Source organism: Phyllobates terribilis, unplaced genomic scaffold (assembly GCF_046119375.1).
Source record: "Phyllobates terribilis strain yellow unplaced genomic scaffold, ASM4611937v1 Scaffold_5__5_contigs__length_657084704, whole genome shotgun sequence".
Classification (NCBI taxonomy): Eukaryota; Metazoa; Chordata; class Amphibia; order Anura; family Dendrobatidae; genus Phyllobates; species Phyllobates terribilis.
Window position 1 is genome coordinate 186,757,050 of NW_027362765.1, and position 26,271 is coordinate 186,783,320.

The 26,271-nt window shown below is 42.0% G+C and overlaps 1 protein-coding gene across 1 annotated transcript; it reads left to right on the forward strand.

Moving 5' to 3' along the window:
• Positions 1-935: 935 nt before the first annotated feature.
• PSME3 (proteasome activator subunit 3) lies at positions 936-26,015 on the forward strand. Its single transcript, XM_073683605.1, has 11 exons — positions 936-1,092; positions 6,949-6,981; positions 7,213-7,275; positions 9,545-9,649; positions 10,215-10,263; positions 11,382-11,494; positions 11,608-11,676; positions 16,563-16,630; positions 16,794-16,848; positions 16,966-17,052; positions 20,866-26,015. Exons 1-11 carry the CDS (start codon positions 1,051-1,053, stop codon positions 20,944-20,946), a joined length of 765 nt encoding a protein of 254 aa, XP_073539706.1. The 5' UTR covers positions 936-1,050; the 3' UTR covers positions 20,947-26,015.
• Positions 26,016-26,271: the final 256 nt, after the last annotated feature.

Here is a 26,271-nt window from a genome sequence, read left to right on the forward strand (position 1 = left end):
CATAAGAAAGAGACTGTGCAAAAATGGCATGCATGGCAGAATTCCAATAAGAAAACCACTGCTGCGCAAAAAGAACATAAAGGCTCATCTCAGTTTTGCCAGAAAACATCTTGATGATCGCCAACACTTTTGGGAGAATACTGTGTGGACTGATGAGACAAAAGTTTAACTTTTAGGAAGGTGTATGTCCCATTACATCTGGTGTAGAGGAACACAGTAAAATATGGTGGTGGTAGTGTGATGGTCTGGGGCTGTTTGGCTGCTCCAGGACCTGGAAGACTTGCTGTGGTAAATGGAACCATGAATTCTGCTGTCTGCATGATCTGAAACATTTCAGTGTTCCGCCACAGACAGCCTCTATTGGGGCTCGTCCAGATGAGAGTATTATACAGACACGTTCTGTACGTGGTAAATGGGACGCCGCACCGACCAATGTTATTCTAAGGGGCTGTTCAGATGACAGGTTATCACATGCACCTCTGTCCATGTGAATAAATATTTGCAGCCTGAACTGTTCTCTTCTGTATTTTGAACGTGACTCAACCATTCAAGTCTATGAGTACACAAAAAAATCAGAACCCACATATCATCTGCATTGCATGTTTATGGATACATTGTTATTAATAACCTAGGAATCTGTTTGATTTTGTACAATTTACAATTCCGATGTAAAAAAAATTCACAAGAATGAAAGTTATCCGATTTTTCCTAGGTGTCCATGATGTAAAGTGGAGGTGCCATCTGCTGCAGGCCATTGGCATATGACGTATTACTGGCCACGCAGGGGTTAATAGAGACAATGTAACACAGGAGCTAAACACATGGGGGGAAATGTGATGAGTGACAGGTCCGATGCACGCATCCAGCCCATGCATCTGGGCCTTCATTCTGATTGGCTGTACTAAGCAAAGGTCGGCTGTTGATTGGCTGATTCTGAGCCACCCATTCCCTGTCACGGTTGCTGACGGCGCGCAAAGTGTTACGTCACTTCCGGAGCCGTGTTGCACGAGCCGGTGTTGTAAGTGAGGGCAGATAGCGTTCGGGCACATCATGTCCTCCCTGCTGAAAGTGGATCAGGAGCTGAAGAAGAAGGTGAGCCATGGCGGCGCTAGTGGTGATGGTGTCGGGGAAATGGGGCGGTGAAGCGTGCCGTACCGGACCGCTGGCACCTAGGCCGGTGGGGGCAGCTGTGTGTCCAGGTGTCTGTACGGTGACACAGGAGCCGCCGGGGCGTCTGTACGGTCAGCGGGGGCTTCTCTGTGCTGTACGGCCGGCTGTGGTGTGCCAGGAGCCGGCCTGCTGCTCCCACGTGGACGGCAGTGTGGAGACTCGTCAGTCACGTGGTCCCTGTCTGCCCCCTGCCCGGGCCATGGGGAGGCCTCAGTGGTGGAGGGAGGGACGTCCCTGCTGTATAGGACCCCTAACTGCAGATACCACCAACACTATCAAACGCTTAATTCATAGAGGAGACCCAAAAGGAGGGTCAAATGTAGTCAGCGAATCCATTATTGTACCCAAGTGAGGTACATAGGGGTATATGTCATCATGGTACAGCATCTAAGGCGCCCTAGAAGCCCAGACCCGAGCTTTCAGATTGGTGGATTGTCCGCCTAATATATAGGAATCCCCATGTATATCCCCTTCAAGTGTAGGTCAGGGCAGTGGGATGGGTGAGCCCTGCACTCTATAGCCCTTGTGTTATCTGATCGCTTATGCTCAGGTCTGAGCCTCTAGGTTGATTTAGCCATCATAATATACAGTTAGTGGCACGTGTGTACCTCACCTGAGGATAATCAGATTTTCTGACCATTTTTGTTCCTCTTTTACTGGTTTCCTGTTTGTATTACTCGATAAATTGTTATTAAAACTTGTTAATTGTTTGCTATTTTCTACTTTGGCTACTCTTTCTGCCACTCAGTATAGGCATAGTATTGTGGTCAGTCCTAATGACAGTGATCATTCAATGTGACTGACCAGGGTGGACCCAGGGACCTTCGGAGTTGATCCGATCAGCTCAGGGGGAAATGTGACTGCTGTAGTTGTCCACAAATTAAAGCACTCATAGATACAAAATAAGAGTCTGGCGTTCTTGTCCCTTATAGTTTATTAGGTTGCCCATACACAGTACTCTGCAGCGGGAAGTGCTTGGAGGTTACCAGTAATTGCCATGTTACTTGTTGTGCATTAAAGTTGCAGTTTCCAGATCTCCTGCCACTGGTTTTCTTTGTGTCTTTAGCGAAATGATGGACCTGGTGCGCTATATAAGAAGTCTGCCTTTTAGTGATGGAGCCTGCTTATATTTGTGAGCCACTTGCTATAAAACTAACCATGTTGTAGCTGTGTGACTTGACAAGACTGCGTTTTCTCTGGCCGACCTGCAGCTGTTTAATAACCGTCCATTGAAGCAGATGTACGGTCGTTCTTATTTGCCTGGTTAGACAAGCTGACCTCCTTTCCATGCACGCAGAGCAATCGTTAATACCATCGTTCTGTGTGCATGGGATATCCTTTTTCTCGGCAGCACGTGTCCTGTTTACACATGCTACAGAGATTGATATTTTAAACTTGCTTAAAAATTAATCTTACATTTCACTCAATCCTTGGGTGATTGGCAGCCTGTTTAGATAAGTAGCGTTCCTAATAATCGGCCAGTGTAAATGCACCCTAAGGCTAGGGTGACTGTGGCCATGACCAAAGTTCACCTGTTCCCGCTGCTACATCTTAGTGAGTGGGATTGCATTGCATCCCCAAAGGTACTGCAACAAGCAAGTTACGTAAAAGCAGACACAGTTGGACTTCTTGTGATTTACTTGTCGCATTACCATTGGGGTTGCATTGCGATCCCTTTTACTTGTATTGCATGGAGATGTAGCACCGACTGGTGTCACAGCCGAAGTCACCAGTTTTCTGTCCGCCGCTGCTTTCACTGACTGTCCCACAACTTCGTGCATCAGTTATCTCTCCGTACCAGTTTTGTCAGATCTGCAAATGGCTCTGTGTTCAGTGTAAGTACAGAATAGTGACTCGTCTATATAAAGTGGTAGTGGGCATTGTTTTCCTAATCCTGTGTGTGTGATGGGCTTTTGCCCCGGCATGTTGGGTCATGCCTAAGCATGTCCCACCTCGTGATGTGGCCTGTATACCAAGTTTCCTGGTAACACCAAAGTACTGCACTGACAGATGATGTCCTGCTACATGGGATTAGAGGGATTTCTTACAAATCTGCTAGTTCTAGTCATAAAGAGTCAGATATGTAGCTATGTATCTGATTATAGCTGAAATATTTATCATTAGGTCAATGTTGTTAGATAAACAAGGGATTTATTTTGTGGGGAGAGAATCTTTAATAAGACTAGGCAATTGTAGAACATCAACATGGCTTAAGAGACTAGTGGTATTAGGAAATATGAGCAGATACTGAGCGAAATCTAACTTGCTTTGCATAGACTTACATGTTTTCCCAAAAGGGTAGTAAAGGCATCGGTTGCATATTCTTTAGTTCTAAAAAAAAAAATCAACGTTATGCAAATGAGGCTGAACAGTTATTTGTAGATCTGAAGCCTCTGTCACTTCAGCTCTATAACTTGCCCATTGCCGCTTCTATGGTGAGTGACTTCAGGAAAAGGAGCCATTATTTAAACAGGAGGAGACGGTGCTGAGTGGGGAAATTAAAGCTGGAGTGACACAGGCTTCAGATCTGCAAATAGTTCTTCAGCCTCATTTACACATAGATTCAAAAGCTGATTTCTCAGTAACGTAGGAACTGACTGGCCATGTAAAGGGATTGCTGTACTTGTCTTTTGAAAAGAATTTCATGTGATGTAGTTTGGGGGGAGGATGTGAAATCCTGCTGAGTTTCCCTTTAATGAAACCTATATTTTAGATTAGCTACTGCTCATGTCTGGATCAGTCTGTTGGGTAGAGATTTGAATTGGAAGTGCCCAACACGCATGTTGGGGGTTAGAGCAGAGACGCACTGCTGTATTTTGTGAGAGGATCTCATCATAAACCTTGTACTGGCCGGCACCTCTCCTGACCTTGACAGCTACACAGGAAGTCTTTTCACATTAGAGAACTATGTATAATTCTGCAATGTGCACTTACCAGAAAACAGGTTGAAAAATGAAGCAGGTACAAGGAGACAAGTCCTTCCAGCTTTTCCCTGCCTGACTAGCCTTGATTGACAGGTCTCTCCCACCCAGAGGACCCTTCTCCCTGTTCATGACTCCACTGAGTAAAACTTGGTCCTCTGTCTGGTCAACATAAAACTTTTCACATGGTTAATTTTTAAAGGCATTTTCTTGATTAACCTCTTTTACACTGCAGGTCTCGTTGTCTAAACCTAAATGCAAAGTGTTTTACTACTGTGTGCCCCCACTCCCATCCCCCCCCCCCCAAAAAAAAAAATTAGTATCCACGCAGAAGATAAAATATTTCTTCTGCTTATGTAGTCTAACTGGCTTGAAAAACAAACCTAGAAATGTGAACCAGTATAAAATGTTAGTGTTCGTTGACTGCCCGGCTCCTGTGTTGCCCGGCAAGACAAGAATGCAGAACGGCTATTGGTCTAATATACAGTGACTAAGCTTTAATCTCTGCAGCTAGAATACTCTAACACACATAATGTCTTGCGGTAGTAAAACATCTGTTCATGATGCAGATAAAGCCGCCTGCCATTATTCCTGCTTCTTCTCATTTTGTACACTAAATGAGCCTTTCATCAAGTCACAAGTGCAGAAATGGCTTACGGAGGGACTCGAATGTAGCAAGGACATCCCTCATTTCTGTACATACATATATTAATGGGCTTGTCTACTAAGATATTGTTGGGCATTCGGCTCCTCCATGTTTGCTGTGCCAGATGTGACCCAGGCCGGAGCAGCATGACAATATCCATCATTAGTTTTACGCTGTGGTTCTCTTGTGATCGTTGGTAATCTCCCCTGAATGTGAACATTGAGGTCCATGGCAGGTCATGAAGCTCCAGTGTAAGGTGTGAGTAGTGCAGTGGTGGGCAGTTACTCATTCTTCCTCACTGAGAGACTTCGGGTATGTGCACACGATCCAGAGCTGCTGCATGTTATGCGGCGTCAAACCCGCAGCGTCCAGATGTTACAGCATAGTGGATGATTTCTAGAAATCCCATGTCCACTATGCGTCTCTGTGCACCTGCGGATCACTCGCGGAAACTGACATGCGGTGCGTCTTTCAGATCCGCAGCATGTCAATTGCTCTTGGGGGTCCGCATGTGGACTTTCTCCATAGACTTGCATCAATGAGGAAAGTCTGCAAATGGGAAAAAAAAAACCATGGCACTCATTTGCATAATGAGGACAGAAGCTGCACAGCTGTTCTGCAGTGTCAGGGCCGCAGCGGCTCCGGATCGTGGGCGCACAGCCTTATTCATCAGCTTCAGGTAAATCCGTCAGTAGCTTCTCAGAATCCTGGCATTGTGCTGTATTTCCATATAGACTCCCTCTGTGCTGCTGTAGCCTTATATCAGGATGTTGGAGAAATGGTGCCTTCTTTCACAGGCTTCTATGACGTCACATATGTTAATTATATAAGTCAGTTGTCCTATATACTTGAAAACTACATTTGAAACTTCACGGCTGCAGATCTGTCCTGGTTTTATTAACTGCACAAAAAATGCTCATCTGGTGAAGGCCGCTATACACCTTCACCATCTATTGGCCGATCAGACATTATCTCGTCCCCCTCGCTTTTGGTTAGGTGTACTCTCTGGCAGCACCATAGACTGTGAACAGACCAGGGGTTATACGAAAGTAAGTCTTGGACCACTGTTGTGGTCAATGGTGGGACACTCTAGTGAGAATCCACTGACTTACATTATAGATGGTAAGTTTATTGGTGACAGTAAGCAGAAATCTTAGCCATAACATATTGATACAGAATGGAAATTGAATAACTTTTTAATGCAAAGTGAACAAGCTTCAGCCACTGAAACAATAAGAAGTTATGTGCCCACAATGCAGAAATGCTCCGGATTTTTCCCGAGCGTTTCTGCATCTCCCTGGCAGAAAAATCGCATGCGGATTGTACATGAGTATTCCTGCCAGAGACAAGCGGAAGTGAAGCGTTCTTCACATGCATTTCCGCATGCGGGTTGTCAAGCGCTTTCCAAGCGATTTTAGCGTCACTTGGAAAGTGCTTATCAACTTGGTCACACAGCATGGATTTATATAGTGTGACCGTAAAAGAATGGTAAAAAATAAATGTTATACTTACCTTCTGATGGCCCCCGGTGTCTCATGGTGGTCTAAAAGGACCTGCCATGACGTCATTTAGTCATGTGACGGGTCACGCAACCGCTGACGTCAGCAGTCGCGTGACCCGTCACGTGACTAAATGGCGTCATGGCAGGTCCTTTTAGACCATCGTGAGCTGCCAGGGACACCGGACGGATCGCTATGAAGACTGCGGGCCATCAGGTTAGTATAATGTATATTTTTTATTTTATTTTTTTACAGGTACTATGGTACCCGGGTCTGAAGGAGTCTCCTCTTCTCCAAGCCCGGGTACCATCCGCACATTGAATCGCTTAATATCTGCATGTGCACATGTAGTGATGCAGATATTATGCAAATCAATGGCGGCGAAATCGCCGCGATTCCCAGAATAATTGGTAGTGCTGCGGATTTTTCCCCAATGATAATCTGCAGCAGAAATTTCCGCAGCATGTGCACAGTACATGCGGATTATCATTGGGGAACATGGCAGGCCTTCTACCAAGCGTTTAAGCATTTCTGCAGCGGAATTGCTGCGGCGGAAACGCTTAAAAAACGCATAGTGGGCACACAGCCTTACACTTTTATCAATTAATGTCTTGTAATCAAACGAGAAAATTATTTTTAGTGTTTTTGTTCTGTATGAGAAATGGATGAGTTGAGAACATTGCCACTGAATCATTTTTTTTTATGATCACAGGTCGATTGTTTCCGAGAGAGAATAACAAATGAGGTAATATCTACATTTCAATTATCTTACTCACTAATCTTGTGCCATCATATTCCACAGTGCTTTACAGCCGTTTCTATGGCTTTGTATCAATAGTTACCTTGTTGCTTACAGACCTTTGTAATATTTTTCAGAAAGCAGCTAACAGTTGAGCTATAACTAGATATCAGATTTGTGTTGCATTATTACATGGCATCTGATTTTGATAATTGTACAATAATTACTTTATTTAAGGCTGAAGATCTGGTGGCAAGTTTTTTCCCAAAGAAGTTGCTGGAACTGGATGCATTTCTTAAGGTAATCTAGTCGTCCAGGAAAACTCTCCTATAAAGGAACTTTACTCATCGTTTTGGCTCCATAAATGGATGTGTATAAACCAACTATAAGGTCCAATTCATCAAAGTGTTTTCGCCAGATTTCTGGCATAAAAAACTTTAAAAAGTTGCCAACCTCCTGCATAACTTAAAGCTGCTTTAATATGTAGTGACTTTTGCCTTTTTCTCGTCACATGCGTGGGCGGCTCTCATCTCCGCACCCTGCGTAATACTCTTTTAAACGCGCACTGACAGTGCGTTCTCTTGCCGGCTCGTAACTTCTGATCAGAGCTGGCGAGAGAGAGCGCACTGTCACTATGGATATTGCACAGTGGCAAGAATCTACTGTGCGTTTGTCAGAATTGACAACCAACTCATGATTATTAGAGCACGGACTAGCCCAGACCCTGAAACTGAGGTCACTGATGACGCTTCATTTCAGAGAGGAGGCTGCAGCTGTGAGCGGAGTCTCTGCTTTCTGATGACTACTTATTTGAGTATCCCAGCATACATTGGGGATTCTCAAGCCAAAGAGTGATAGGGAAAAAAAAAAGTAGTAAAAAAAAATAAAGCAGTTAATATAGTGAGGGAATGGTAGGAACTTTTTTTTTTTTTTTTTTTTTACTAATTTTTATTGAATTATAAAATAGAATAACACAATATTACAAATAACACGTTACATTGTAGTCCGATAGGTAGGAACTCTTTAATTAAAGTATGTTATAAAATAGGCATTTAGGAATAAAAATTAATTTGTGTTTTAAACAATTCCTTTTATGATTCTGGCCCCAAATATGCTGAAAAATGTATATCTGTGAAGATGGCCACTGTTCCTCAGTCTGTGGGCTGCACACACATGGCAAGAAAAAGTTTACATCTAGAATCTGAAATTCACTTTGTCGGGCCTCTTACACCTGCAATATATTCTCTTTTAGCAAAGAGCCATCTAAATCCATTCCCTGTAACTCTTATTGGCCAAGTTGGCATGTTAATAGGGAAAGCAATAAGCTGCTGCTAGACATATTGGGCAACACTTATCTTCTGATAGAAGAATGGATCATAATGAAATCCACATAGGTACACATACAATAGATTGACATAAATGGGGGTATAAACACACATTAATGTGATGTGTGCCACAATATTTAACCTGATTATGGCTAAGCTAATGGCACTTGGTCCTGGACTTTAACACCACGCTTTTTGTTAATTGCTTGCTATCTAGCGCTCAGTAGTGCACAGAAGCATTGGCATTGCCGAGCACATGATCTCCAGGTGTCTATCCGACACAACAGAGCTGCTGGGTCCTAAGCGAACCAGATCAGTGTGGTATGTTGTGTTATGTGACACAGCAGGGGTCTGTTTCCCCTATGACTGAAGCTCTTATGGATTCATTAGTTATAGTGGAAAATTGAATATTAATGGGGTATTCCCATCTCCAAGATCCTATCCTGATATGTAGTAGGTGTAATAATAGTATTAGCAAATACCTCCAATTAGAAATGTATAGTTTTTCTGACTCGTTATTTCTTTTTCCTTATGTGCAGGCATTGCAGAACCTTAGGTATCCATGGTTACACCCAATGATATAGTGAGTTAGCTAGTGGTTAGTGGTCATAACCATGGATACCTAAGGCCCTGCAATGTCTGCACATGAGGAAAGAGGCAGTTATCAGGAGAACTATACTACATTTCTAATTGGAGGTATTTGCTATTAATAATAATATTATACCTACTACATATTGGAATAGGATTTTGGAGATAGGAATACCCCTCTTGAAGGAAAATTATACAAAAAAAAATAACTCCTCACTGCAAAAAAACCCCTAAAATCCATTATTTTATTACATATAACAAAAAACCTACACAAGTTTAGGTATTTCCAAATGTAATAACCTGGAGAATTAATTCAATAGGTCATTTGAGGTAACACATATAGGCAAAATCACTAAACCACAAATATATATATATATATTTTTTCTATATTCATGTCACCCAAAAGATTTAGATAAAATACACATTAATTTATATATATCCCAAAACAGCGCAACATATAATTTGTGTTGCACAAAATACAGCCATGTCATTGAAAACAAAGGTATGGCCACTAAAAATCAGAGTAGCAAAAACAAACAATTGGCCCGACCTTAAGGCTCTTTCACACCTTGTCGTTATGGGGTTAAAATAATTAGTTATGCTCTGGTTATGGAGCCCAGGTTCTCTTGCGTTTATGTTCTGCTTTTTTCTTTCAGGAACCTATGCTGAATGTTCAAGATCTATCACAAATCCACTCTGAAATGAATTTGCCAGTTCCAGAACCCATTCTTCTGTCCAACAGTCATGATGGCATTGATGCTGTAAGTTCCTCGTTAGAAGGCATGACACGTCACATCTCACTCCCGCTGCACCCGGCGGGGCTGGGATGGCCAACATGTTCATAGAGTAAAATGGTCATGAATTTTGGTGAAAAAGATCCCCTTAAACCTACTTTGGGTGATATACATTAGCATACCTGCGCATGCTTTGCCTTCGTTCCTTTAATTGTCTATGGGACTGCTGAGTACAGCGCTCAGCTTTTTTAGTATTTCCATAAACAATGCTTGGACCAGAGGTCAAGCATGCACACCGCCACTCCATTCATGATGGGTTGCAGAACCCCTATTGCTGGGGTACTAGAGCCTCATTCTTGGGATTGTTGTGGGTCCCAACATTTAGATTGCTCCCAAGTGAAAAGCGCTTAATCCCCTATCTTATGGATAGGGGACATCTTGTAGTTTTTTGTTTTTTTTTGGGGGGGGGGGTGGGAGGGTAATTCCTCTTAAAGGAATTTTTAGAGTTTTAATTACTGTATCTGTTAAAATAATGTTGACTTCTGATCTAAATAATTAATAAAACCCAGAAAAAATGACTTTACTTTTTCAGCCAACTCTTAAGAAAAGAAAGCTGGAAGATGGAGGTGACAACTGTGGAGGTAGCTCCCCTTTTATTACATTTCCACCCCCTTTTTTCTTTCTAATTTGGTTCCTCTTTATCTTGCCACTGCTTTGATTGGTCCATGTGCTCATAGATGGGGTTATCACTGGTCCTGCTCGCTTTTGCATCTGAAGATGAGCAGAGCTGGTGACCTCATGTGTAGATATCTGCTAGGTGTTGTGTGATGCCTGCGCCTCTAGACCTGAGCCCGACAGCTATGTGTAGACGTGACGTTGACAGCACGGCTCGCTGTCTGATGTGGAAGTGAGTTTTAAGAATTGGCAGCATTTTGTAATGTGTGTAATGTTTTCATGAAATCTCTGGTTAGCTACTGCAGTGCAGGAGGAGCTGAGGCGTGCTTTCCATTGTGAGCCAGCTCGATAGTCCATGATATGTATGAGCCTTGGTGCCACAAATTGACAGCTCTTTGTTTACAGTATAGAGAAAGCTGTCAATTGGTGTTTGGCGTAGGAAAGGCAGCTCATGGATACAAGTAGCGTATTTTGCGGAGAAGACTCACCCCAAATTTTGAGCTGGAAAATAAAAAAAAAACCGTGGTGGTGCATCTTATAGTCCATTTTAACGTTCACTTACCTGCGGGGGCCGCTGCGGTGGAGTAGGGTCACAGGAGGCTGGGTTGCTACTACAGGAGCAGGGCGATGCTGCGGTGCCTGGGCTCTCAGAAGATGTCGGCACTGGTGAGCAGAGCCCCCTTTCCGAATGATTTCCCTGCTGTGGGATAATGTCCGTTGGAGGCGGCGCATGCGCAGATTGAGATATTGGGAGACTAGATCTTGTCTACCAAGATCTCAACCTGCAAATGCTCCACCTCCGGCGGCCATTTTCCTGAAGCCCACCTCAGGGAAATCTCCGGGAAAGGGGGCTCTGCTCACCGGCGCCGACATCTTAGAGCCCAGGCATCACCCCGCTCATGCCGTCGCCAGCCTCTTGTGACCCTGCTTCATTGCCGTGCCCCCGTGGCCTAGAAATGCACAGAACGCTCGATGTTTTCTCAGTCAGGCATGGCAGGAGTGGTGACTTCTAACTATGTGATTAGTGAATAATTGCTTTCCTTTAGTAAATACATTTGGCAAATACGGTTTTCTCTTTCTGTAGGTACAAAAGTATTTGTGATGCCCAATGGGATGCTGAAGAGTAATGCCCCGCTTGTTGAGATCATTGAAAGAGTAAAACCTGAGATAAGGCTACTCATAGAGAAGTGCAACACGGTTAGTGTTTTCTAGATTTGCTTTCTCATCAACTCTTCTGATATGTTATTAATCATACATCTGTTTTTTGTTTTTTTTGGGGGGCAATTTTTAATACGTTCTCTTTCCATTAGGTAAAAATGTGGGTTCAACTCTTAATTCCAAGGATAGAAGATGGAAACAATTTTGGTGTGTCAATACAGGTGATCCCCCATTATATTGTATTTTGTAGATTTATTTATTTGAAGGACCTGGTCGTCTAACTTAGAAATATATGAATTTTCTTTAGCCTGGGAGCTACAGTCATGTCATGTCTCTCACTTCTCACAGTCCTGTGTCTAACTATAAGGCCACGGTCCCACTGTCAGTATTTGGTCAGTATTTTTTCTCAGGAGTGAAAGCCAAAACCGGGTGAGGAGCAATCAGAGAAAAAGGATAATAGAAACAAGTCACCAATTCTGCATTTATCACCCACTCCTGGTTTTGGCTCCCACTCCTGAGAAAAAATACTGACCAAATACTGATAGTGGGGCTGTGGCCTAAGACAACTCACTTCAGGAAAAAAAAGGTTGTTAAAGGGAAGCAGTCAGGATAATTTTATTAATGAAACTAGTGGTACAGCTGTATCGATTGTAGAGCAACAATACAAATGATGCCTTTCTTGTAGTAATTTTTTTTTACCTTAACTGAGGAAACGAGCTGTTAATCCACATGTAAATTAGCGTGGATGTATATTGGTGTCATTCTGGTGATTCCCCCCCCACCTTAACTTGATTCTATTGCACCACCAGTTTATCACCTATCTGCAGAATAGGTGATAACTTGCTGACAGATGGGTTCCCCACTGCCACTTACAAAACGGGGCGGGAGGTTGGACACACAGCAACCTCTCCTCCATTCTTTCTCTCTGGGGCTGCCCCTATAAGCTGCTGAGTGCAACAGTTGATACAATACAGAAAACTGCCCAACAAGATATTTTTGGATAAAATTATGAAACATTTCATCCATTTTGTGTGTGTATGTATAGATAGACCCAACACATGCGGAGATTGCCTAACAAACAGGCAATCCCTGCATTTGTTGCGGCTGTCTACTGCTGCAAAACATGCAGCCACAGGGTGACAAACATATTAGCAGAACACGCCGAAGATACTCGGATAACACGTTATCCAAGCACATTCGCTCAAAAATAATAAGTAATAGAAACAACTTTTCAGTATATTCACCACTGTGAACAAATCATCCAGACTGTGGTACGGACTTAAGCAAGCTTCCGACCTGCAGACAGATTCTGGGTGTGGGTGATCCCTGTGCAGATTTGCACTTCCATAGATTGAGCAGAGACACTGACCGACGATGAGGGAAACATGCCTGCAGTGACGTTTCGGGGGACCTTCTCCTTTCTCAAGCCCTTACCGCAGTCTGGATGATTTGCTCACAGTGGTGAATATACTACAGTTATTTCTATTACGTATGTATGTGTATATACACACATGCGTACACTGTATGAAATATTTTTTGATGAATTATGAAGAAAAACAACTTGTGCCGTTTTCTGTTTTGTATGGTCTATAGCCAATTGGTGGGAGCTCTGCGGCTATTAGGCTGCGTGCCCACGTTGCGTATTACAAGCGTATATGCTGCGGAATTTCCGCAGCGTAAACGCTTATAAAACGCATGTATATCCGCACCCCATGGTCCCCAATGGCATTCTGCAATGTCAATGCCCATGCTGCGGATTTTTCCGCAGCGTATATGCTGCGGTCAAAAATCCGCAGCATGTTCATTAATTTTGCGGAAGCGCAGCGGAATCAATGTGCGGATGGTACCCAAGTCTGGATGAGAGGAGACTCTCATCCAGACCTGGGTACCAAAGAACCTGTAAAATAAAGTTTATACTTATCTTCTGATGTTTTCCCTCCGTCGCGCTGTTGTGTGAAGGACCTGCCACGTCATTGAGTCATGTGACCCATCACATGACTGACTTCACCCCAGGTCCTGCACACAACAGCGTGAGCTGCTCAAGACTCCGGACGGGGCAGAGAATGCATCGAAAAGTGAGTATAAACTTTATTTTTTACCATTCTGATTCTTTTTTTTTTAAACTATTACTTGGTCACACTATATAAATCCATGCCGGTTGCATGGATTTATATAGTGTGAACAAGTTGTCAAGCACTTTTCCAAGTGATGCTTAAATCACTTGGAGAAGCGCTTGATAACCCGCATGCAAAAACGCCTCACAAACGCTTTTACCTGGCGGGAAAACCGCATGTAAAATCCGCATGCGATTTTCCCACCAGGGAGAAGCGTAAAAAATATGCTTCAGTTCCGCAACATGGGCACTTAGCCTTGTAGGTGTGGGATTTTAGTATTAAATGAGCCACTTTTTCAATTTTTGGAGTGCAGCAGTTGCGCACGTGCACTGTCGCTCCTTTCTAAAGCAGTTCCTTGTTCTGCTGATCAGTGTGGGTCCCAGCTGTCAGACCTCAACTGATCAACAAGTTATCATGTCTCCTATGGTCAGGTGATAACTTTTTTTTTTTTACCGGGCAAACTTCTTGATGTTGATTATACTCTAATTTGGTGCAAGAAAAAAACGTTTGTAAGGAAGGGAGCCAAAAGCAGAAATCCTTTTTAGCCTTGAATAGTTGATATTTTTGGAATAACCCTTTGAACATAACCATAGCTGAGTGGTTTAGAATCTTAACCCCCTAGTGACCACCAATGTGACTTAAAACTGACCTGAAATATAAGAGAATAGCATCCCGACGGGTGAAAATGCCACAGCTGTGCAGTATAACTGACACCCTGCTGTATCAGGCATGATCAGTGTTGGCACAGACCATGGCCGGTTGTTAACCATTTAGATGCCGTAGTCCCTATTGACAGCAGCATCTAAAAGGGTTAGAGTGTGGGGGCTCCCTCTTTAACCCCATCGGCATCCTAAGATCATGATTGCGTGATCCTGATGGTTGCCATGGAAATTCACGGCCGAATAACGGCCTTAAAGTCCACCAGCTATAGTGGCCTGTTCAGAAGTTAGCAGCATTTAGGTGGTAAAAAAGAAAAATTCTTGTCATGGCACTTTTCATTAATTCCTGAAAAGTGGCGCTGTTTTTAAAATATCACTTTTGTTTTTTTTTCCAAAATATACAGGTGCATCTCACTAAATTAGAATATCAAAAATTTAATTTTTCAGTTCTTCAATACTAAAAGTGACTCTATTATATAGAGTCATTACAAACAGTCATCTATTCCAAGTGTTTATTTCTGTTACTGATGATTATGGCTTACAGCCAATGAAAACACAAAAGTCATTATCTCAGTAAATTAGAATACTTTATAACAGCTTGAAAAATGTATTTAAAATCCGAAATGTTGGCCTACTGAAATGTATGTTCAGTAAATGCCCTCAATACTTGGTCGGGGCTCCTTTTGCATCAATTACTGTATCAATGTGGCGTGGCATGGAGGCGATCAGCCTGTGGCACTGCTGAGGTGTTATGGAAGCCCAGGTTGCTCTGATAGCAGCCTTCTGCTCGTCTGCATTGTTGGGTCTGGTGTCTCTCATCTTCCTCTTGACAATACCCCATAGATTCTCTATGGGGTTAAGGTCAGGCGAGTTTGCTGGCCAATCAAGCACAGTGATACTGTTGTTTATAAACCAGGTATTGTTACTTTTGACAGTGTGGACAGGTGCCAAGTCCTGCTGGAGAATAACATTTCCATCTCCAAAAGGCTTGTCGGCAGAGGGAAGCATGAAGTGCTCTAAAATGTCCTGGTAGACTGCTGCGCTGACTTTGGTCTTGATAAAACACAGTGGACCTACACCAGCAGATGACATGGCTCCCAAAGCCATCACTGATTGTGGAAACTTCACACTAGACCTCAAGCAGCTTGGATTGTGGCCTCTCCACTCTTCCTCCAGACTCTGGGACCTTGATTTCCAAATGAAATTTGGAACGATGGGACCTTGTGGAGTGTGTCAATGACTGCCTTCTGGACATCTGTCAAGTCAGCAGTCTTCCCCATGATTGTGGAGCCTACTGAAGCAGACTACTGAAACGCTTAGGAAGCCTTTGCTGGTGTTTTTTGTTAATTATTCTAATTTACTGAGATAATGACTTTTGTGTTTTCAGTGGCTGTAATCCATAATCATCAACATTAACAGAAATAAACACTTGAAATAGATCACTCTGTTTGTAATGACTCTATATGATATGAGTTTCACTTTTTGTATTGAAGAACTGAAATTAACTTTTTGAGGATATTCTATTTTAGTGAGATGCACCTGTAGGTCCCACAAAGTCACTTCAAAACTGAATAGATCCTTGTGAAAAAAATAAATTGGAAATGTCCTTGAAAAATCACTGGTATAATTTGAAATTTTCTAACAAAATAAAAAAAACCTTTTACGAATGGTGCTGATGTAAAGCAGACATAAGGAACATGCCATTTATTAACTGTTTTGCGTGATGATATCTGGATTAAAAGGATAAGCATTCAAGGTTTGAAAATTTGCTAATTTTTAGAAATTTGTCAAATTTCTAATGTTTTACATTTATTTACAAAAAAATATCGATCTAACTTTACCATTATCATAAAATATAATGTGCCATGAAAAAATAATCTCAAAATTACCGGGATATGTTGAAACATTTCAAAGTTATTGCCACACAGTGACACATGTCAGATTTGAAAAATTTTGGCTGGTCACGAAGCAGTTAAAATTTAACTTGTCAAATAAAATCAATTTCTAAAAGTTCTAATTGCTTCAGCTATTGCCCCTGAAAAATCTTCCTGTATGTGCATTAGATATCCTCTAGTCTAGGATTTTTTTTGTTCACTTGAAAGGGTTAACACTGCTTGCAGGACCTATGAGCCTAGGATTAACATTGGCTAAAGACATTAGATGGCTGTTCCTCATATTACAAAGGTATTAAAAGGACTCCTGTCATATCTATTTATATTGTTTCTGGAAATAAGCAGGAGCCTCTTGCTAGACCTAGTCCTAGGGTGTATAGCTATATGGACTACTGCTGTCGCGTTTCTTGACACTTGCGTTTCCTTTGTTTCTTACCTTTAGGAAGAGACTGTGGCGGAGTTGCGGACAGTAGAGAGCGAGGCAGCGTCTTATCTAGACCAGATTTCCAGGTGAGGGCCATATTCCTGGTACATGTAGCAATATTCCCATATATTCTCCAGAGGTACTTCTCAGCTCTCGTTAATGGAGGGATATTGAGCTGGGGTACCTCCCCCATCCTCCATGATGGAACAATACTTATTTATAAGCATTTTCATGTGCTCGTGTTTTCAGATACTACATTACCCGGGCAAAGCTGGTTTCTAAAATAGCGAAATATCCTCATGTGGTAAGTAGGAATCGTGCCCCTTGTTACAGACCATAGACTTGCAAGATGCAAGTGCTCAAGTCCTGTGTTACTGCACCATAACATAACGTATGTTTTTCGTTTTGTGTTGTTCTCCAGGAAGACTATCGGCGTACAGTGACAGAAATAGATGAAAAGGAATATATTAGTTTAAGGCTAATTATATCAGAGCTGAGGAACCAATATGTAAGTACAATTCTTCTGAATACTGAGGTTTGCCTGTGCATGCTTTGATTAGAGGGGTCATCATGTGTAATGCGTGGTGTCCATAAGGTGCTTGCCATCTATCTTGCCCACACGGCAGGTATCCTTCACATGTCCTAATAAATCCTTTACGACCTTGGACTTATAGGTACATCCAAGGTAGTCTCCCTCCCTTTGATTCAGGCTCCGGCGATGAGCTTGGATCTTTCCTGGCACATGACAGCTGATCTCATCAGCTGTCATGTGCCCCCAACAGACGAGGGTGAAATTGCGATCTACCCGCTGTTGTTAACATGTTAAATACCACTGTCAAACTCCGACAGCGGCATTTAACATGTCTGCGCCGGAAGCGCGTCATAAGTTCCCCCAATCGGTGTACCCATTACATGATCGCAGGTCAACGATGGGTTGGCATCACAACCCGGGGTCTGCAGGAGAACCCATGTGGTTGTCATAACAGATCTGCTATGAGTGCCGTCCAGCAGTCGGCGTTGATAGCAGATGATGAGCATTTTTGTTACACATAGCAGGGCTGAATATCTGCTATGTGTAACACGAGCAATCAGATGATCGCAGCTTCTAGTCTCTCATGGAGACTATTGACGCTTGTAGAAAAAAAAAGTTTCTTAAAATATGAAAGTTCAAATCACCCCTTTTTTGCCCCATTCAAAATAAAAAATTAAAAAGTCAATAATACACATATTTGGTATCGCTGAGTTCAGAATCGCCCGATCTATCAATATATAAAAAGAATTAATCTGATCGGTAAACTGCCCAAAGAGAAAAAAAATCAAAACACCAGAATTATTTTTTTTGTTTGCTGGAACATTGCAATAATGGGCGATCAAACATCACAGCCACCCCAAAACGGTATCAATAAAAACATCAACGCGCAAGAAATAAACCCTCACCCGGTCCCAGATCCCGAAAAATGGAGACTCTTTGGGTCTCGGAAAATGGCAACTTGTTTTGTTTTTTTTTGGCAAACTTTGGATTTTTTTTTCACCTCTTAAAAAAAAGATTTTATACATATTTGGCATCTATGAACTTGAAATGACCTGGAGAATCATAATGGCAGGTCAGTTTTTAGCTTTTGGTGAACAGGGTTAAAAAAAAAAAAAAAAAAAAATTGTGGAATTGCACCTTTTTGCAATTTCACCGCAATTTGGATTTTTTTCCCATTTTCCAGTACACTATATGGTGAAACCAATAGCGGCGATCAAAAGTACAGCTTGTCCCGCTAAACACAAGCCCTCACATGGCCATATTGACAGAATAATAAAAAATGTATGGCTCTGGGAAAAAGAGGGAGCAAAACACAAAAACTGAAAAACCCAAGGTGGTAAAGGGGTTAAAGAGAAATTGTCTTTAACAAAAAGTTTGAATCTGTTTTTTCTGTTACATGCAATATTTTGTGGTTTTTAATATTACAAATTGCTAGCTATATATTTGAAACAAAAATCTGAATTCTTGCTATTTTTACACCCTGCACTAAACCTGATATTATGCTCATACTTTCTGTTCTCTTCAACAGCCACATGGGTGGAAGCAACAGTACAGTGGGTCTGACTCATTGATGTGTATACAAGTATTTCCTAGGCTTGCACTGACCTGGGCGAAGGTCACTATGATGGGAGGGGGGGAAGGTGACCTGTGACATCATGTAGTATATTTATTACGGCATTTATTCCATGGTGCATTAAATGTGAAAAGGGGTATACATAATAAAAAAAAAAAAAAAAACAAGTACCATAATCTTAAACAATACAAGTCGCCGACTAGTACAGTAGGAGAGAGGACCCTGTCTGCAAGGGCTCACAGTCTACAAGGGATGGGTGAGAGTAGAGCTGGTCGTGGAGCGGTATGGTCGAGCGATGGTTACTGCAGGTTGTAGGCTTGTCGGAAGAGGTAGTTCTTCAGGTCTTTCAAAGGTTTCCACGGTAGGCGAAAGTCTGATATGTTGGGGTAGAGCGTTCCAGAGTCGGGAGGGATGCACGGGAGAAATCTTGTATGTGATTGTGGGAAGAGGAAATAAGAGGAGTAGTAGAGAAGGAGATCTTGTGAGGATCGGAGGCTGCGTGCAGGTAAGTACTGGGACACAAGGTCACAGATGTATGGATGAGACAGGTAATGGATGGCTTTGTATAACATGGGTAGGGTTTTGAACTGGAGGTGGTGTGTGAGTGGTAGACACTGAATGTCCAGTCTGTTAGGTATGAAGAGATCCAAGATAGGGCCAAGTCTGTGATGCCGAGAGAAGAGAGAATTTGTAGCAAGAGGGAATGGTCCACTGTGTCGAAGGCAGATGACAGGACATGTATTGTGTATACTGGATCCTGTGCTGCCTATAGTGTATAGAAATGTCACTTTTCATTTTATTCATGTCTGTGATGATGAGACTGCTGAACAGGGTCTGTGCAGAACAAGTATGAGTCTAATAAAAGGCTTGGTGGCCAATGTAAATTAAAAAAATATGTACATTTAAAGTAAAAACCTAATCTAAACAAAATGTCATTTTCTGATGACACATTTCCATTAAGTAGAATAGGACTTGTGTACACTAGATCTGGCATATGGCCTACGGATATCTGTGCTGCGTTCTACCTGCTGATTCAGAACGGAGAACCACTGTGTAATCACTTCTAAAGGGAACCTGTCATGTAAAGAAAGAAAGCTATTAACCTGCAAATATGAGGTTAATCTGCTGGTTAATAGTGTTCTGAAGCTACCCGGTGCCTGCATGGAGAGCACCGCTGCCGGGGAACTTTATTCCTCTCAGCAGCCTCGGGCTTTGAGTCAATGGGGGTGGGTTGGCGCGACTTCAGTCACCTCTCAGTGCATAGTGAGCGGCAGCTGTAATCGCACCCCCGGCACTGACTGCTTGTTCATCATTAGAGCCGGCTGTCTCCGTGCCAGAGGTGTGGTTACTGCTGCCCCTCGCTCGCATCCTCGCTCTCACGCTCGCATCCTCGCTCTCACGCTCGCATCCCCTCACGCACTCGATAAAAACCATATATATTTTCTATCTAGGAGACTTGAAGCTGTGATCGTCTGTTTGCTTGTACTACATATAGCAATACTATTACAAGCCATCGGCACCCCGTGAATGAAGGGGCCAATGGGCAGATAGAAGTGGATACATCTCGGGCTACGTGCTGTAAATGCCACTGTCAAAGGATGACTGTCATTTAATTGGTTAGCCAGCTTAGCTCTACTAGTGACATATTAGAGGCAGATGATGACTTAATAAGTCGTCATCTCCTGGGAATGATTCTGGTTCAGCTCCATTCATCCGCTCCTGATGAGTGCTGAACGCTTGTCATTAAGGGGTTACTGTGTCCTTCTCACCACTATTGCACATAGTGGTCTCACCATGGTAGCCCAGGAGTAAAATAAAGACAAAAAAAAGCATGCATATGTCTGAAAACATGTCATACTGTGGCAGTACCATAGTGCTCTCTTATGAATTGTTTCTAAGGGGTGATGTCTCTCCTTGTGGAGAGTGACTTGCCAGGGTAAAGAGACTTACAGACCAGCAATGCTACTCCGTGAAAGTAAATATGTAAATTGCCTCTTCAAAGAAATATGGCGCCACCTATTGGAAGCAGCGATCTCACAAGTCAACATTGACCCTTTAATGAGCCTGGCCAGATATGACTTAGAATAAAGCCAAACCAGAATCTTAATTTGCAGGCACATGTTGCTCTTCCTCAGTGCAAAGCAAAAATTCTGGAAGATGATGTATTTTATTATCCTTGTTTTTTATTCATTAATTTTTTTTAAATTCTTTTTTAGGTGACATTGCACGATATGATCCTAAAAAACATTGAGAAAATTAAGAGGCCCAGAAACAGCAACGCCGAAACCCTCTACTAACCAGCGTGTCCTCATACCCTTTCCCCCTCAACCTTTTAGTTGTATTGTGTTTTTAGATGTTTTGTTTTTTTATTTTTTTCTCTTCCTTTGAAGTTAAAAGGAGTAAAGACCATCATTGCCTTGTTTGAACTTTTGACGTCCTTACCACCAGGAAGGGAAAGAAAATGGTCTGAAAATCGGTGTGCAGGTTTTTGTTTAAAACTGCCCCTCATTCAATAAATTTGACTGCTAAGTAATCATTAGGAAGCCCTAGTCACTGACGAGGAGCGCTGAAGCCTTATCACGTGTGGGCTGCTGAATCCTGACATTTTCTACAAGCGGCGATCACAATCCTCTCTGGCACTTTGTGGGTCGTGAACCCCATACTAAATGTTTTTTTGGTCAAAATGAAGTCATTGAAAAGTTGAAGTTGTAAGTCAAGGCTCCTTTCTATCTTGTGTTCATTCATTGCTAGCAAATTATTGAAGGTTCTTCCAATTTAGGTGGTCTGTAAAAATGAAGTGGCAAAGCCACCAACACCTGTCTGTAGACTTTCATTACATGTCCCCTTTAATTAGCTCTTAATTATCTTACCCCATCGGAACATCTCCAGTATTAACCCTTGAAGTGTTTCATATCTTTCCACAGAATATGCCGTATTTTGTGGACTATAAGACATACCCCAAATTTTGGGGAGGAAAATGGGAATTTTTTTTAAATTAAATGGTGGTGCGTCTTATAGTACGATTTTATGTTAGCTTATCGGGGAAGGGTGAGGGGGCTGCCGTGGAGCGGGGGACACAGGAGGCAGGGTTGCTGCTGCAGGAGGCTGGCGGCCTCAGGAGCGGGGCAATGCTGCTGGTCCCATTCTAGGAGGAGGGGGTGTTTCAAGGCTGCGGGCACTGGGCTTTCATAAAATGGTGGTGAGTCCCATTCATTGAGTTCCCTGTGGTCGGCTTCAGGAAAAAGGCCGCTGGAAGCTGCACTTGCGCGAATTGAGGTCTTGGGAGCCAAGATTCTCTGCTCCCGAGATCTCAATCTGTGAATGCACCACCTCCGGCGGCCATTTTTTCTGAAGCCCACCACAGGGAAAACAATGGGAAGGGGGACTCCGCTCACCTTCAACATTTTGAAAGCCCAGGGCCCACAGCCTTGCATCGCCCTCTCCTGTTGCTGCTGACATTCTGCAGCGTCGACCCTGCCTCCTGTGACCCCACTCCACTACAGCCGGTAAACTACATTCGGATTATAAGACGCACCCTGATTTTCCTCCTAAATTTTGGGGACAAAAGTGTGTATTAGAATCTGAAAAAATAGGGTAATCAGGGAGTTGGCTTACAACTCAAATGAAGAATTGCACCGTGCAGTTGTGTTTTTCTACTATGGGATTATATTCTGCATAACTTACTGCAGAGCGGTAGTGACTGATTCTCTCCAATGCTGTGTAGTGTAAAGCTATTTTCATAGCTTTTTACCAAGTTGTTTAATAAGAAATTCTGTACTGATTAGTGAGGTTGTGGAATAATAAGTGGTACTCTGGAGTTTCCACCACATCCTATTCCTGACTAAATTTATAGCCGGCCTTTAAAGTGGGTGTCTGGGATTTTAAGAAGGTTATATTGGAGCAGGAAATGTTAAAAATAGAAAAACTAACCATTACTGGCCCTATAAACCCACTGCAGCCTTATATTGGTAATGTCACGAGGCTGCTTGTTGTCTTGGTGGAGGAGGGGGGTGCAATGGAAAATTCCATAAGCTGTATTAACTTAGCATTATTAGTTAAAGGTGCTCTTCTGGGTTTTATCAAAATGAATGTATTTGCTCAGTTTGCAATATTTTCTGTAGTTATTGAGCTCTTAGGAGTGGACATTGCTGACAAGTGCCACATAGCAGGCATTGGCTGTGTAGGGTGCATTCCTCATCTGTAGATCTCTTCGGTGTCCTGTACATATATCAGCAGTAGATATATGTATATGAAATTCACATGTAAAGCGCCATGGAATGAATGGCGCTATAATAATAATATGAAATGGAGTCTAAACACAAGGGCTAGAGAGCAATGGTGGGAGATTGTGCCAGGATTGCCACAAATTGCTCCTTGCTAACTTATTACTTCCTTTATTTAGGACTGTAACAACATGACATTTGCATGTCTCCTGAATAGTAAGCTGATAATCATTGGGACATTTCACGCCATTGAATAATTCTGTTAATGTCGGGCTGCTTGTTATGGGACCTCTCCCAGTCCATTGTTTTTTGCTCCTGGAGCACAACCAAAGGAGACTCCTCATACGTACTAGATGACTCTTTAGACTTGTTTATACCTAACCCACTTTTTTGCTTTGTAATATGTCGATCAGTGCTCTATTCTTACCATAGGGATTTTTATCTTGGGCCTCCATTTTCCTATTACAGTTTAAGTACTTAAGATCCCATTACAGGGCATGTAGTATACGTATGGAAAGCCAAAGGAAACTGGTCTTCTGGAATTGGTATGTGGAGATGTTCTTCATCCTGCATGGAAGCAGCTAATCACCCTGGTGTCAGATGTATTATTTGCTGGATACAGCTGTAGAAGACTAGATTGGTCTCACATAGAAAACCTAATCTCTGCCCATGATCCACATGGGTAGACATTCGGTTTTAAAATTTTAATTGTACTTGGTCTTGTTAGTTCAGTAGCATATAATGTGGAGTTTGAAGAGTGCGTTTTTATAGGTGACTTAGTCATGGCCAAAAGTGTTGGCACCCTTGAAATTGTTCCAGAAAATGCAATAATTTTCTGGGAAAAAATGCTTCAATTACATATGTTTATTTCCTTTGTGTGAATTGGAACAACACAAAAAAAGGAAGAAAAAGACAAATTGGACATTTCACACACAACACCAAAAATGGGCCGGAACAAATTGTTGGCAGTCTACTTAATATTTGGTTGCACATCTTTTAGAATAAGTAACGACAATCAAGCTTCTTACACTTCAACTGGAATTTTGGACCATTCATATCTGGCAAACTGCTCCAGGTCTCTCATATTTGAAGGGCACCTTCTTCCAACAGCAATTTGAAGATTTCTCTACAGGTATTCAATGGTATTTAGGTCTGGACTGATTGCAGGCCACTTCAGAGCTCTCAAGAACTTTGTTTCCATCAATTTCTGGGTGCTTTTCGAAGTATGTATGGACGTCCACGTCCACGGAGATTAGCTACAATGCCATGGGTTGTAATTTTCTTTACTGTGTACAAAAGAACATCAAGATTTCTGGACATGGACTTGTGACCTTGAGATCGTTGATATTTTTCAATAGTTTTGGTTCTCAGACAGTTCTCTTCTCTTTCAGTTATCCATGCGTAGTGTGGCACACACAGACACACAATGCAAAGATTGAGTCAACTTCTCCCCTTTTTATCTGGTTTCAGATGTGCTTTTCATATTGTCCACACCTGTTACTTGCCACAGGTGAGTTTGAACGAGCATCACCTTCTTGAAACAAAGTTGTTTACCCACAATCTTAGGTGCCAACAATTTTGTCTGGCCCATTCTTGCAGTTTTGTGTGAAATTATGTCCAATTTGCCTTTTTTTTTTTTTTTGGTGGTACAATACACACACAAAAATAAAAATAAACTAGTATAACAAAACGTGTAATTGCAGTAATTTTCTGGGAGAAATACTTAATTTTCTGGAATAATTTCAAGGGTGCCAACACTTTCGGCCATGGCTGTATTTGGCAGATTGCCTGCATGTATGTATTACAGAGAAACAAAAAAAGAGAAAACCACCTAAAGATACAAAATAGAAGAGCTGAATGCAGCTTATAGGCGTCCACGTTACTTTTCCTGAGAACATATAGATACAGTAGGTCCGGTGCCTGTATGCTGGGTTACTGTATTCCCATCGTCTCAGTTCATTTTATGTCAATCAGTTGCTGTAAATTAATCACAAATGGGTAGTCGGTGTGTTTTTTTTTTTTTTGTTTGTTTTTTTTATGGATTTTCAAAAATGTAAGGCTAAAGACCCTCATACACATTAGATAAAATTTGACTGGATCTGCTGACCACCTAATGTGCATAGGGGCCTTTCGACTCTGTCCTAATCCTTTTGTTCGGCATGGAGATGACCCACAGCCAGATGATTCTGGTGGTGTCCTTCATGGAGAGCACTTGGCTGGACAGTCCTGTGTATGGAGATGTCATGAGAGATAGCTGTTAGTCTGTTCAGCTACCTAATGTGTATGGCCAGCTATAGGAATAAGCTCGGCTTATGTTAATAGGACCAGGGAATCCTGCTGAACACAGGAGCGCAGGTGGCCTGAAGTTAACTGGAGAGCAAATCATGGATGGATTCCATAAATGTTTGCTACATAGTTCAGCATCTTTGTTACGGCATATCATTTAAAAAAGGCATCCATAACATTTTGCCAGTATTTTTCTGGTGAGCTAGTTTGCCTTTTTCCCACTTTGTTTAGTCTGCAGAAAGCTGCCATATTAAATTGCATATCTGAATAAATGGGGTCAGGCACATCATAGCTGCAGACTGAAGCAAAGCTGAAAGATGATGATTTGCTTCCATTTTTGCACACATGTGAAGGTAAACTTGATAAATTATGAGACTTATTCAGATACATCTCTTCTTTCATTAAGTGATATAGTTACCATGTTTTCTTTTTTATAAACTAATGGGTTGTACTCTAGAAGTAAGTCTACCTTCAGTTGTGTGGATGAAAATGATTTAGGGTAATTTCCCACTTTCACAGGGGTTATATCAAATTAAAAACAGCCCCACTCTTGTCTACTGGTTGTGTCTGGTATTGCAGCTCGGTTCCCCTCATTTGGCTGATGCCTATGGACAAAAGTGGTGCAGCTCCTGAGAAAAAGGCAAACTTTTTTTTTTTTTTTTAGGATTTTTACAGCCTCCATCTGGGATACATTTATTTTTCTTCTGATTGGTGGTATCCCAGCCTTAAATTGTATATTTTATTTTTTATCATTGTCATTTTGGGTCTAATATTGTAAGACGTTTTGATTATTTTTCTTTGCTGAAACGACGTATGTACAATTTTAAAATGTCAAGTTATTAAAAATGTTCATCAGACGTGTTTTGTAAATGGTTTCTCTGCTGATTTTTATCGTCCGTGTATGAAAGTTGTAGAGATGCCTGGGCCTTGTGTAAAGAGCATCTAACAGTACACGGAGCTGATACAGTTCTGTATTATGGTACATGGTCTCCAAACAGCATTTTCTCCTTTTTAGAAATTTTTGTTTATGGGAGAATATCCACAACACAATATGCAACGACCCATTCAGCTGTTAAGGATTTGAGATGGGACTTTGGCACTTTTTTTTTCCTG